The sequence below is a fragment of the Solanum lycopersicum genome, chromosome 6 (genome assembly GCF_036512215.1).
Source record: "Solanum lycopersicum chromosome 6, SLM_r2.1".
Lineage (NCBI taxonomy): Eukaryota > Viridiplantae > Streptophyta > Magnoliopsida > Solanales > Solanaceae > Solanum > Solanum lycopersicum.
Window position 1 is genome coordinate 18647949 of NC_090805.1, and position 15800 is coordinate 18663748.

Sequence of the window (15800 nt, forward strand, 5' to 3'; positions counted from 1 at the left end):
TCCAAGAATGAAGAATGTATTAAACCCATCATATGAAGATGAAATTGTTAATGTAGGCTAGTTAGTTTTCAATGTTTGATTTTTATTTTTGTTTTTTGTTTTTTGGAGTTAAACAAGATGTTTGAAGTATTTATTAACATACAACAGATATTGTTAAATTATGAAAGTGTTTTGATTTTTAAAATTATTTATTCTATTACCTTAATTTTTTTTGTCACCGTTATGAATTCAGGAATTATGTATACTGTAGTGGGACATTAATGTCATTATTGTATCAAAACTATAATAATAATTACATTAATGTAATTATTGTCATAGAAAAACACTTATTATATATACGTAAATATATTGTATGATACAAAAAAAGAAAATTATATACGTAATTATATTTTGTATATGATAGCTGAAATATCAAAATATATAATATCACAAACAGTGATACTAGTTTTTACACTTGATACACACCAGTTTTTTTTAAAAAAAAAATTATATCTTTTGTACAAATAAGATATATTCAGTACTATGATTTATATATATTACGAACAATTATTTGCCCTTCTAAATATGAAATTTCTTTAAGTATCTACACACTTGATACTATATTACTAAATTAAATTAAATTAGAACTGAAAATAATTTGGGTGAAATATCCGCAATTAATATTGATTAAAGTAAGTTTGAATAAGGATTATAAAATGAAGTATTTAATACATAAATATAATGTCAATTTAAATAGAGTTAAACAAAAAAAAAAGAATTAGAGAATACATTGCCAAATGATCAAAGAAATTTATTGAATTAAAATCTATGTGTAACAGTGGAACCAAATGCTACACTATTACATTTATTAAAGGAACTCCTGAAACATAATCATTATGAATCTTTTGGAAAGAAAGTACATGTTCTTCTATTGTGACCTTCTTGTCCAAATCGTCCACAACAATTTGTGTTTCCGCTTAGCTTTTCATCCGCATTTTTCTTTCTTTTTTTCTTGGTCTACCAGGCATTTTTTTGTTTCTTGGTGGCAAGACAACTTCTTCCAAAACACTTTCCGAAACTGTCCAATCACTTTTGTCCGACATTGGTTCCATTGGAACTGCATAGGTGTTGGCTAATGCATCAGGTTTATAGTAATCGGAATAGTATGGGTGTACATCTTTGATATTATTCTTCTTCAAAAAAGCCATTGCATGCGCACAAGGTATTTCATCATGCTGAAATCTACCACAAGAACAATTCTTTCTATTAAGGCAAACGATGTATCTTATACCACCTTCATAAACTGAAAAAATGAATTCTGAAGATGCAACAACTTGCATTAGTTTTTAAAAAGTTACTGTTAGATTTTTTGATACAAAAAAAATCTTAAAATATTTAAGCAAGATACATAATATTTGATATATGAATAAATACGTTCATTTTCGAACATTTGGACGCGTTTATAATCAATATCTCTTCAAATTTCCTCCCTAATGTTTCCTTTGTATAAGATGTTAATTCTCTATTTTTGCAGTTCCAAGAACCAAATAGAATTCTGGCTTCTTCCAAAAAGTCCAAAACAGGTAATTGTCGTGCATCAACAAGACAACCATTGATACATTCCGCAATGTTAGATGTCATCATTCTACCCTTATTCACGGTTGCATGAGATCTAGACCACCTTTCATAGCCAGCCTCTTCAAGATACTTTTTAACTCTGCCATTTACTTTTTCCACTTTAGCCATCAATTTTTCAAAATCCTTTTTTCGATAAGCCTTAGCCATCGAATAAAACAGATCATTTAGAGTGTTTTTACTTCTCTTGTAGTATGTACAAATATTTTTCCACAAGTGCCATATGCATGCAAAATGTGGAACATTTGGATAAACTATACTAACACTCTTCATTATGCTTTCGTTTCTATCAGAAACAACACACATTTTTTCTCTCTCACCAAATGCATTTTTGAACTGTGTGAAGAACCATGTCCATGAACAATCATTTTCCGTATCGACGATCCCGTAAGCTAATGATAATATGCAACCTTAACATAGTCAACACACAATATTAATATACTTGATACATAATGTTGAAATAATGTTATAATTATCATTTTAAAAAATTATAATTATTCAGCAACATGACATACCTGCCCATCAAGAGTACTTGCGGATACAAACGTCCCTTTATAAGCTCCACTAAGATGTGAACCATCAACAGCAATAACAGGCCTACAAAACTCAAACCCTCTAATCAAAAGCCTTAAAGCAATGAATAAATACATAAATTCATTTTTTTTCGATTTGTGCATCCGTATAAAAGAATTTGGATACACCGTTTCCAACATATGTATGTATCTTGGCATATTTTTATATGCATCTGCAGGATTGCCCCTTATCAACTCTAGTGCACGTTCTTTAGCACGCCATGCTTGCTGGTAAGAAATCTCAACACCATACATTTTCCTAACATCATCAATTATATCATTTGTAGTATGTTTTCTTTTACGATTACCAATTTTGGAGCCGTAAAAGCACCAATAAATCCAACAGTAGCTTGTACTTTAGTTAATACCCTATCCCTTAATGGACATGTATGCTCATTGTTGAAGTATCTTACTTTGAATATATCAGTGTTTTTCCTAACAGACGCCTTTAATTTCCAACAAAAATTCTCCGAATAACACTCTAAAACATAGCTGCAATTATACCATATAAATTTGTTAGTTATTAGTAAAAATGCATAGTTGAAACTTTAAGATTTGATACAAAATTTTTGATAATTACAGTCAATGTATGTAAAGGTATGTAACATTTACAATAACACCTCATATTATATTCATTTCAAACAAACTATTTTAACATTCATATAAATGTCCACTGTGTTTTACCTCCTACACACGTTCACAGACACGTCAACATAATAATACAAAATAAATTAAATTGTCACAATTATAATTCCATCTTTGACTTATACAAAATAAATTTTTAATTATCCAACACAAAGTGATATACTAACCATGTAAATAATCCAAATTTTTCCAAAAATATCATTCTCTAAAGTGTGTAAAAAAAATCAACTATGAAATACTTACATAACTTTTTGTATCTGACCGTTTAACTCTAAAATTGAAGCTAGTTTTAATTTTGTATTTTATCTTTACAGCCACAAGCGTAGCTTTATCCTTGTACAATTGTTACGTCTCCACATTTGATATATTTGTATCTGATATATAATTTTCTTTCTCCATCTCGGGTATGTAACAAGAATCACCAATGTTTGATTCAACAACGTTTAGAGCATTAGCGTCTCTTTGTCCACCTTCAATACACATAATTGCACCACTGCTTGAATTAAAAATTTGTGACTCCTCTGTACTTTTATCATTTGTATCGATGCAAAGCTGATACATATTGAATCCAACCTCTTGCTTCTTTATTTCTATAAACAGCTTCACACCCATATCATTCCTAATTATCATCGGAGAAGAATTGCCTTCTACAATATATCAGATAATAATATTTTTTTTTCGATTCACCAATATTTAGTTCAGTAGCAATTGCTGAGATTAGATTCATATATGAAATATTTTCCCCAACCACTATCCCATCATTTTTGTATTGTTTGTATGTAACCTCACTCTCCCATATTCCTGAATGCCTTAGCAATATCGTAATATTCATTACGAAAACCGGATATAAAATTACCTTCAAGGAAATTTTGAATATTGTTTCTGCCAAAAAAAGGGAAGATCACTAATGAAAATATCGTTTCTGCCAAAAAAAAGGGAAGATCACTAATGAAAAAATATTATTTAATTTAGAGTATTATATTGGATAAAATTGATTTTTGAAACACACAAGTTAATGTCTTTTTTATGGGATTAATAACCGTGGCATATTAAAAGTAGGAATTAATTCAAATTTCAGTTTTTAATCCCCCAAATTACTCAACAAACGGATAAAATGGAATACTATATAATGTATCCGACTGTTTTATTATGTATCAGAATCTTATTAAAAATAAGAGATTTTTTGTAAATTGAAAAAGAATAGGGATAGAAGGTAATTTATGTTTTACACTATGTGATTTACATAATTTTTACTAAAAAATATACTTTTTTTTAAAAAAAAAGTTGGCCCAACTCACCCTGCGGCCCTCGTACTCGTGGATTGAGCTAACCATTTTCTAGCTCACAAAAAATCATCCAATCTGACCTGACCCGTTAAATTTGATAGCCTGTATGAATTGTCCCAAATTGGATGGACCAATTCACATTAAAAATTCTAGTATGAACCAAAGTTCTTTCCTTATTTATAATTTTTAATTATTTACTTCCAGTAGTGACATTCTCGACCTCCTCTGTAAACCAAGAAAACAATGACAATAAATTGAGTAACACTGTACTGAAAAATTAAATTATAATACTACAGAGTAAACTAAGTAAGAAAGATATATAATAAGAATATTTTTCTATGGCTATGTGATTTGTTTCCGCTAATTTCTTATGGATTTTATTACTGACTTTATTGCAATGACAAAATAGATGATAAATATTTTTAAAGTAATATAAATCTAATATATTCAAACAAGTCATTAGTATAACTCTGATTGCATGAGTTCTTTTTAAAATTATTTGTGCATGGTCCAGGTATTATACTAGTTTAACTTTTAAATATATGAGTTCATGCTTTTAAAGTATACTAGTTTTGAGACATGAGTATGAATATCTAACCATGTAGTCGCTATTTTAAAGATAATGCAACATTATTGAATAAAAAATATAAGCAAAAAATTATAAATAGAATAATAAAGTATAAGTTTCTATGAATAGTGGATCTAAACATTCTTAATAGTTATAAGTGAAAGTTGTCCAATTTATATTTGAAAGTACATATTATAATAGGATTATGTCATCAACAACCACTCAAAGTTATACATCTCTATTAAGACTTGTACCTAATGAACATGTTATTTGTTCAACAGTCATTCTGGTTAAATACAAAATGTTGACATGACAAAAAAGTTTGTTCCACCCTCTTTAAGCGCGTTAAATAGTTGTACAATTTTTTTTCTTATTTTTTAATTTTCCAACTTATACAACTAATTTTTATTAGGGAAAAAAAAAGAAAAAGAGAGTCAGTACGCCTTCTTCCCCAGCTATCTATGTCAAATATTCTCATCATCTAATTATACCACCCCTCCACCTCTATCGCTCGCTGGCTCTCTCCAATTCTTTATGATTCATTCCATTTTAATACCATTGCTAAAATGCTCGTCGATAAATATTACCAACTGATTTTAGTTTGTTGGTAAATTTACAAACCATAAATCAATTGGTAAACATCCAAAGATGTTGTTACAAAATTTTGAAATATGGCCCTGAAATTTTCGTTGGTAAATTTACCAACTAATTTTTGGTTAGTATATCGTTAGTACCTTTACTAACGAATTGAAAAGGATTTAGTAATTTTTTTTATTCATTTATCAATTAATACATTGGTACTTAGTTGGTAATTTTAGTAACAAAAAAATTGTGTTGGTAATTTGCAAATAAATTTTAAATATTTTTTTTTTTGATTTTCCATCCGGTGTTCGATGCCCACATTGGAGCCCGACTAAATATGGATTCATGCCGAAAAGTCCAACTTGAGATACAAAGCCAATCCTCCCTAAAAAAGATGATTATGTACCCAACGAGAATCGAACCTGAGACCACTTGATTAAGGATACAAGAGTACTTACCACTACACCACAACACTTCTTTGTAATAACTTTTAAACACGTTACTATGATTATTTCTTTTTCTCATAAATTTACTAATATATTTTTAGTTTATTGGTAATATATCATTATAGTTCAATTTTAGGTTAGTAATTGATTAACAATACGTTCAAAATAATATTAAATGCATGATTATTCAATAGTAAAATACTTATTAATTTATTTCATTTAAATTTCTACGAAAATGAATATAAATCCAAAAATATTAACCAATTTATAAATCATATTTGAATGAAAAATGTCAAAATCTATTGTAACATGTTAAATTAATCTGAATATGACATATATCATTATATCAAAAAATTTAATTTGAGCACATTTATAAAAAATATTGACCAAATCTAATTTTTGGCTAAAATTTAAAAGTTAAAACGCCTAACAACAAAAGCATAAAATGGAAGCCTCAAAACCTGAAACAATCATTTTGTTAGATATAAAAATGATCTTTCGAAGCTAATCGAGCTGACATAATTTTCATCAGAGCACATTTTACAAAAATACCAAGAAAAAACATTTTTTGTAAAAACATAAAAGTTAAATCGTCTGACGGTACGAACTGAATATAAAAAAAATAATTTATAATATCAGCCATCCTATGTGATCAAAAGTTAAAATACTTAACGACATAAACTCAAAATAAAAGTCTCAAATCCCGAACCAACCATCCTATGTGATCAAAGCTGAACTTATGTGGCTAACTGCGATGACAAATTTTAATTCGAGCACAATTACCAAAAATTTTACCAAAATGAAATTTTGGCTAAAACTTAAAAATTAAAATGCCTAATGTCATAAACTAAAAAAGGAAGCCTCAAAACTCAAACCCTCTATTTATTACATCAACAATGACTTTTCGCATCTAACTGCATTGACTAAATTCTTATATGAGCGTGTTATCAAATATATTGATTTAAGTTAAATTTTTGCCAAAATCTATATGTTTAAACATCTAACTGCGCACAGTAAAAAATGAAAGCCTCAAAACCCAAACCAACCATCCTACTAGATAAATAATGACATATGGAGTTAATTACGCTAACGAAATTCTCATCTGAGCACGTTCAAAAAAATATTAACCAAAGTCAAGTTTTTGGCCTAAACATAAAATTTAAAACACCTAATGACACAAAAAAAAATGAAAGCCTCAAAACATGAACCAACCTTCCCGTTAGATAAAAAACGTCCCTTTGAAGCTAATGACAATGACAGAGTTCTAATCTGAGCACGTTTACCGAAAAATTGAACAAAGTCAAGTTTTGGTAAAAATTTAAAAGTTAAAAAGCCTAATGACACAAACTAAATATGAAAGCCTCAATGCTAGACGCTAATTCACCAAAAAATTTAACTTTAATTGGTAAATTTACCAATTAATAAAATATAAGTTAGTAATAATAAACTACCAATAAAGTTTATCGGAGTTGGTAATAGTTACTGTTCAACTAAAGATTCATATGTAATATTACCAACTAATATTTAATATGTTGATAAATTTTACCAATGGATTAGTAATCGGTTGGTATATTACCAACTATTTTAATGATGTTAGGAATTTACTAACTACACTCTTTATTCATCGGTAAATTTCAATTAATTTGATAATAGTTGACAAGTTTACCAACAAATTACATTTCATTACTAATTTACCAACACATTTATATTTGATTTGTAAATTTAGAAACACAATCTTGTCGTTGATAAATGTTTGGTTAGTAATTCATTGCTAATATGTTAATAAATTATATAAACAATTTTTGTCATATTTACAAACTGATATATACTTCATTGGTAACATTACCAACAAAAGATGTCTATTAGTGATATTTCTGTTGGTAATCCATTGATAGAAGGTGCTAAATTTGGCGTCATTTTTTCCCAACGTATTTATCAACTAAAATACTTAGTTAGTAAGATTTATCTTGGTAATCTGTTTGAATTTCATTGTTAAGTTTTAAAATATTATTCGGTTAGAAATATGTTGTTAATTTGCTAGTAGAATACTAACCAACTTAAGTTAGTAAAATTTGTTGGCAATTTGAGGTTTTTTTTGTAGTGCCATCTTTTCGATCAAAACAATACAAATTAATTTTTACGGTAAATGTTATTATTGTTTTTCGTATAATAATGATATATGATAAGTAGTGGAAAGAAAATGAAGGCATAATGGATGTAAATTTTTGATACTATCCGAATAAAAAGGGAATAAATATTTTGCATGAATGTGCAATCATCGCACGCTACCAGAGCCGGTGAAAGAGGGAAGGCACAATGGATAAGGATTAAGAGGTGAGGGTGATAGTTTACTAATGATGGTTGCACAATGCCGCCAGCGAAAGAGGACCGGTTTCCATGGGTGGGTGAGTTTCTTTTTTAAAAAAACTTTTTAATTTTTTTAGTTAGTTAAATAGATTTAAATACTTATTTTTAAAAATTCACTTTTTAAATAAATTTTTGAAATTAAATACCACATGCCATCATTTAATTAATCAGTTTTCTATGTCATTGGCATGTCACAATGAGTGTATTACACACATCTCATATTTTTAGCTGATTGTAAAAAAATGTTCGATAGGTATTAATTTTAAGGGGTATAGGTATTCAATAGGTACAAATCTTAGTTGATATGTGTTAGCGAAATTTGAGGACAAGTTTAAGGAGTCTTGGATGACTTAAGCCTTTATAAAATTCAGATATATATAAGTTGATGTAACACCTCTCAATGTCCTTCAATTTGATATGTCTTTTTCTTTCTTTCTTTTGTGTTTCTTTTTAAAAAAATTTCTCATTATTAAATTAATTGGGATACATATAAAAAAACCAAGTCAATCTTAATAGCTCTTAATTACAACTCTAAAATAGATCTTTTCCTCCCTCCCATATAGATTATTGCTGAGTTATTGTTATTTTGTTAGAGTTTTTGTTTTTAATATAATATAAATAAATAAAGGATATTAAATATATAAGATATAATAAATTAAGTGTTTTTAGTTGTATCATTGTAGTAATTTAATATTCAAGTTGTGGACGGTTCAAATTCAAACGAACTTTGAAATCATCCAACGTCTTTTTTAAAGAAGAGAAGACTTGAAAAATTAAAAAGTTCATAGTTTAGAAATGTGATGAAATCCCTTCATTCATAGTCAACAAATGGTACTAGGAACATGTGGTACTGTGCCTTATTATTAAAATTGCATCTCTTTAGAAAAGTCACATTCCTTCGATAAGATCAAAACTCACCAAAAAGTCGCAACTCTTTAAGAAATCACAATCATTCAATGCTAATGGTGTCTGCTTTTGATATAATATAACATACAAAGTATTTAAATCGAGTGCTTTAAAGAAAAAGAAGAACAATAGAGACCTCTTAAAAATTAAAATTTAAAAATTAGAGGAAACCCTGTATTTATAACCAACAAAGGGTAGTATAAAATGTGTTTATTGTACCTTATAAAAATATCATGAACTTTTAGATAAGTCACAACCCTTCAAGAAAGTCACAACCCTTCAAGAAAGTCACAACTCATCGGAAAGTCATAACTCTTCGGAAAAGTCACATTCCTTCAATGTGAAAAGATGTCTCCTTTCAATATAATTAAATAAATAAAATAGAAACAATATTCTAAATTTTGTGTTATAAGTTAGGGTTTTAGAATAATTTAACATTTAAACTACGATATTCATGTTTTTAAAGCATTATAGATAAATATAAATATGTCTAATTTTATTTCGATATGAAAATTTTAAAAATAAATAAGACTATTAATTTTCTTGTACAAAACAAAGAATATGCAGAACGCGCAAAAATGTATTCAATTTTGCGGTCTTAATCATATCAAATGAAAAACTAGAAAAAAGAATCCCCCCACCCCACCCAATATAAACTCTATTTTAAACTGAACAGAAATAAAATTTTAATTAAATAAAGTTGAAATGGAGGAATACTTTTTAAATCTTGTTTGGAATATTCAAACAAGTTTTTTATCAAACCTTTTTTTTCTTTAATATTTTGAGACTATTCAAAGATTGAAAACCAATTGTAGTTTCCGCAACAGAAAATCATTGAACTTCTCATTATATATAAGTTGTATCATGACCTAAAATAAGACGTGAAGACACTGACCTATTCCTACCAAGACAAGTAAGCCTCAATGAAATGAAATAAAAAAAATATGGAAAGATAAATCAAGAACAGGATAAAAGTGGAAAACTTATTCTTTCTATTAACACCCCAAAACCCGATTGTCAAGCGTACAAGTCACTAATGTTAAAACACAATTTCAAAAGATAAATACGATTTCCAACGTTTTTGTTTATTAAGTAGAACAAAATGTACAGTAAAGTAACAAGAGGACCCTCTGCAATAACAAGTAGCTACCTCTCAAAATCATTGACACACCTCAAAAGAAGAAGAACTAGAAAGTGGAGATCACACTAGTCTGGGCTTGAAACCTACACAAGTACTGAAACAAGGAGGGAATATTAACAACACGGTACAAAGCAAGCAACCTAATCAATAAGGCAACCTAGATAGAAATCAAATACTTGTCTTCATCCCAACCAAATGTCCTTAAAATGTAACCTGCACATAAATTATTCAAACCTAATATTTCTACAATAAATAGTTGACAAGGCTCAATATTAATAGTTTGAAAGTCACAATTTAACCAACAACACATATCATGTAGATAAATTATGAGTGTCAAGTACATGAATCAAAATAACAAATAAGTAACTCGTTAGAATCAAAATGAATCAAAACATACAAACCACTCTCAACAGAAACATTTGCCATCAGCTTTGTGTCATATTTTTAGTCGAAACCATTTCTTATTTACTTTGTATTAAATCACTAGTCGGAACCATTTTTCATTGAATTTATGTCAAATCACTATCCGCAACCATTTCCCATCTGATTTATATCAATCAATAACAAAAATCATATTACATCACCATTATATATCAATTGCACTTGCAGGAAATGTCCTCTGCCTCACAAGCACTTTCCAAAAAATACCCCGACATCAATAATCATCACATGTCTAATCACAACGTTCAAACAATGTGGACATGTAATATCACACTAAATGAAGAGACAACAATTCATATAATTCAACTCCACATTTAAACAATCAAGACATTTCATCGGATTAATCAAAATAGGTCCATAATGAGGTTATTCACAATTTGTTGTTATCATCATGAAGCCTTTTCATTTACCTCTTATTTCTTTATTAATACTATTCAAGTGGAGCAATACAATGAAGAGATAAATTGCCTTAAATGAAATTAATTAATCACTCCACGAGTTGAGTCATTCCCTTTCGAATCACTTGTGAATCCTCAAAATCCATATACAAGCAAATATTCACATTATTTTTAAGAAACAACAATATCCATATCAATTTCCTTGGAAATAAGTCAATCAACTCAAAACCCAATTTTAAAAAGAATGTTTGAATCTGAAATTTAATATTTGAAAATAATATTCGTGGACTTAAGAACTCAATGGTGAAAATCAATTTGAAAAGGGACTCAAAATCAGTTCACAATCACTATTTTACTAATTTCTTGGGTTATTGAAGATAACACCAAATCACTCATTTCAAAAGATTAATTTGAACACATCAGTCCATAAATAATAATAAGTAATATAATATTTAAAGTCAAGAAATGTTACCTAACTATTTTAATCTTGAAAACCCCTCTTGAAATCTACTCCACCAAGTTCTCAAAGATCCAAAAAGGACAAATGGAGAAGAAACCCTGAATTTAGATCAAAACACTGTCAGGGGTCCTTCAAGAATACGTACCCAAACTTCTGACAACGAGATCTAATGCCATGTCCTTCTACGAACACTAAAGATCTACCACAAATGTGGAGTTCAATAGCTTGACCGTTGCAAATGCAGTCGAGTCTCTACCAATGGGGGCCTCAAGAAAATTACTTCACGGACAAGATAACCAGCTCCAAAAATGTGAAGGGATAGACACCAGAACCCTAAACCAACAAAATAAGCCAAACAATAAATCATCGAAAGGACCCTCATGATTCATTAGTACTAGTAAATGTTCTGGACTCAATGGAATAACAGTAACAAGAATCAAAGGTCTCCTTGACCCGACATCTTTGACAGCCACAAGAAACTAGCTCAACACCTCAAACGGCTAAAATAGACTTGGGATTTTAAAAAAATCTACCAAGACCTCACATAGGCATTAAATTGTCCCTCAAATCTAATGGAACACTTACAATTTTGAACCAAGTATATAAACCTCAAACTATGACCAAAGTCAACCCAATAGATAAATTTCTACAATTTCACAACTTAGGACCTCAAATCATCATAAAGACTCCATACTAAAATCGAGAACTCGTATAAAGTAGATTCCACATTCTGGAGCTAATAGAATTGACAAAATATTATTTCGACAACTGAAATTCAAAAAGACTCCAAACCCACTTTAAAGAAACTTAGCCTTTCAAAATCACAAACTTATTTAAATTTCTAAAATCAGGATAGGTGAAATTATATAGTTGTGAAACTTTCTAGAAATGACCAATCGGGTCATTAGATTATCCACTATTAGAAGTTATGTTCTTCCTCGAACATAAAGAAAAAGAGAGTACCCAAAGCCTCGAAAAGCTGAGGATATTTAGCACCCATTTCTGACCCCATCTCCAAATTTGCGTCACCAACTAAATGATTATTCTATTGTACCTTCACAAAGGAAATCTAATTGAAAAGCTTGTCCTTACTAAAACCTCTCATTTAAAAGTTTTTGTGATTATTTATCATTCAATTATAAAATAAAATTGAATAGTTAATATGCTCAACATTTTTTTGGTAAAACAAATTAACTTATATTAACTTCAATAAAGTGTACAAGGGATCTAGAATTCTGATATGTCGGATTCAAAGAATGAAATCTATCTATTATAACTTTAGAACTAATAATATAACTAGCATTAGTTGTATTTATTCTATCAACATTAAATAAGCTTTCATCACAAAAAAGTTATGAACTAATCACAATAACATCCTTGTTTGCGTTGGATGGAGCACCTACTATAATTCTTCATTTCGTAACCCCTCCTTGATCAGTCGCTAGGAGATCCATAACAAAAATAGGAGGTTGGTTAAATATCCATATGCTTCCACTATTCAGTGGAGTCATGAGGCAGGAGTACCCCATAAATATCATATGGTGTCTAGAAACTCGAAGGAATTCATACAAGATAGTTAGCTCTTATAACATAACAAATAGAAAAAGAAGGTTTAACAATAGTCGAAGTCCAAAACATTTTACAAAGCAAAGCTGAAGTCTAAAAACTTGTCTCGTCATAACATTTGATACAATAGAATCAAATTGGGTCTATCCCATACATAATGTTCAAAGTAGAAATAAGAAATGGAACTAAAGAATAAATTTCATCCTAGAAGCATGATGACTTACATAAGCTCAGGAATCAATCAAATTACCCACTAGCCATGAAACTCAGCACCTTAAATATCAGACCCCACATTTTGGAAATATGTTGGCATGAGTATGCATTAGTACAAACAAATTTAGCAAGTAAGATCACCATGCATAAAAAATATAAAACATGCTAACAAGGGACATTTCATTTCATGACATTCAATTGACCAAGCTAAACATGGTAAAAAAGAGTTATAAAACATAAGTCATAAATTATGGTCAATGTAAGCTAACTTCTTCTTTTAAAGATTTGAACTCATAAATGATACGCCTTGAAGTAGCCTCAGTTCATTATTATTTGTGGGGATATTAGCCTTAACCGACATATAGACCGTGTGGGCTATAAAATGATCCCCCAGTGTCTCCCACACCTAATAGGGTTGCCATACTTTCCAAGGTAAGGACACTAAACTTCTAGATTAAGTGGATTCACTATATAATCAACCTACACATAGTTAAGGGATAAGGATATTCCTATTATAAACCCAACCTCTACTGGCATGGGAGCTTCAATATCATTAGATGAATGAAATTGCGCCTATACCATACATCATGTCCAATGAGGAAATATAAGAAATGAAAACTATAATAAGGATAATTCCATCCTTGAACCATGAGTACTCACCTAGCTCAAATATAAACCAAAGTACAAGCTCTAGCCACTAGACTGAAAACCCTTTCCGCCGGACCCTATATTTGGAGAAAAATGTAGGTAAAAGTATGCGTTAGTAAAAAAATACATAAAGTATGATAAATATGCATAAAAATATTTAAAACATACTAAAAGGGAATTTTCATTTAAAGCGTGCAAATGCCAAGTTTAAACATCATACAAGAGATTATATATCATAAGTCATGAAAACATAAGTCAACATCATCTTTAAAATTGTTGCACTCATGTGAAATACTTCTTGAAGTAATTTTTGTTAATTATTCATGCTCTTTTTTTGGAATATAATCCTTAACCTATCGAATACCATGTGAGTTATAGAATGATCACCTAGTGTTACCCACACAAAAAAGGGTTGTCCTACTTGCCTAAGGTAGAACCATAGTTTGTTCTCTTAGGTGGATCCACTAGATAAATAACCTACAGGGGCACAACATTATGGGATACAAAGATATTTACTAGAAACCCCAACTTAACAGGCATAGAAGGTTTCCATTTTATGAGATATACATGGGAAGTCGGGACTGCCGTACAAGACTTCCATCTCACTTCAATATCAACTCAGTGCTAATCATAAATCCCATACTTATTAAGGCCTGATTGATTCATGTCTCATGGAAGTATGTTCTTTAAAAACAATCCAAGTTAGTTCATTAGGATAGATCATTCAATCATGCGTAAGAAAACCTTTCACCGTCCATGTCTATATGTTAGGTTATAATGCCATTCAATCATTGAATCTTCATTATGTGAGTAAAACTTTCTCATTATGTTCATTATGTGTTCATGATAATGTCTATTTAATAAACACAACAACATCATCGTAATCATTGACACTTAACCTTCAAAACATCCTTAAAGCTTTTACATATATTTCATAAAACATGCATAATCTCATAGTTTGTCATTTTAAGGTTTAAAATATACTTTCAATCATCACATCTGTAATTCAAGAATTATAAATGTATTTCATTGTAAATCATGTGATTCGTCCACTTCATGCATCAATTCATAAAATTCCTCTTTCATCAACAAATACCCACATTATAATATCACAATTGACAAATACGGTATTTCATGGGTTCTTAGGGATACGTCATAAAAACCATAAGAAACAATCAATTAATACTTATAATAACATAATTCAACCATTCGAACAAAGCTTGAGAGGATCCCATGACTTTTCCATCAAACCCTAACAAAGGGGGATTTCTAACTTTCTTTTGCAAATAAATTCTGACTCCATGGATGCAAAGTATCTATGGATGAAATCTATCATACCTTAATAACAAATCCCAAATGATAAGCTTCAATGAAATTTTTTTATCCTTATCTTGAAACTCTATGTGAAATCTTCTTCTGCTTCTTCAAGTTTTAGAGAGAGAATATTTGAGAAGAGTTCGTTTTCTTTTGAGAATTCAGAAGAATGAATTAAAATAGGGTGAATTTCGGGTAAAAGACTTATACATAAGTTGTAAAGGTGGAAAATAAAATATTATAGGAACTAATTAATTAGGAAAAAACCCAACTGCCCCTAAAAATAACTACCAACTAACCGCCAACTCACCATCAGTGGACCAAGCCAAAGGACCGTGGTCTGACCTACGGTCCATCCTAGTGAACCATGGTTCATGGTTAGAAAGGTGGATTATGGATTTTTGAACAACGGAGCCCGATCATGGACCATGGTCTCATCTATGGTCTGTAGGTTTGGTCATGGTCCTAGACCTCAACAACCTTTATAGGGTGACCCACCCATGGACTAACCGACGGTGACCTCCGTGTCTGGCACCTGTAACTCCATAAATATCTGGTTCATTTCGCTTTTACGAATACGAGGTGTTACATTTTGTCTCTTTCCCTCTTCCATAGCTCTAACCCTCACACACT

At 29.8% G+C, this 15800-nt stretch overlaps 1 protein-coding gene and 1 long non-coding RNA gene across 2 annotated transcripts; both read right to left on the reverse strand.

The window, feature by feature from the left end:
• Nucleotides 1–956: 956 nt before the first annotated feature.
• Nucleotides 957–1849, reverse strand: LOC101248681 (uncharacterized). The gene is made up of 2 exons (XM_069298886.1): nucleotides 1416–1849; nucleotides 957–1315 (listed from the first exon to the last, which is right to left on the reverse strand). The coding sequence occupies exons 1-2, from the start codon at nucleotides 1762–1764 to the stop codon at nucleotides 957–959; spliced, it is 708 nt and encodes a 235-aa protein (XP_069154987.1). The 5' UTR covers nucleotides 1765–1849.
• A 7736-nt stretch (nucleotides 1850–9585) lies between these two features.
• On the reverse strand, nucleotides 9586–15326 carry LOC109120512 (uncharacterized). The gene is made up of 4 exons (XR_002027921.3): nucleotides 15192–15326; nucleotides 13866–13930; nucleotides 11439–11759; nucleotides 9586–10221 (listed from the first exon to the last, which is right to left on the reverse strand). It is a non-coding gene; the product is annotated as an uncharacterized lncRNA (long non-coding RNA).
• Between the last annotated feature and the right edge of the window lie 474 nt (nucleotides 15327–15800).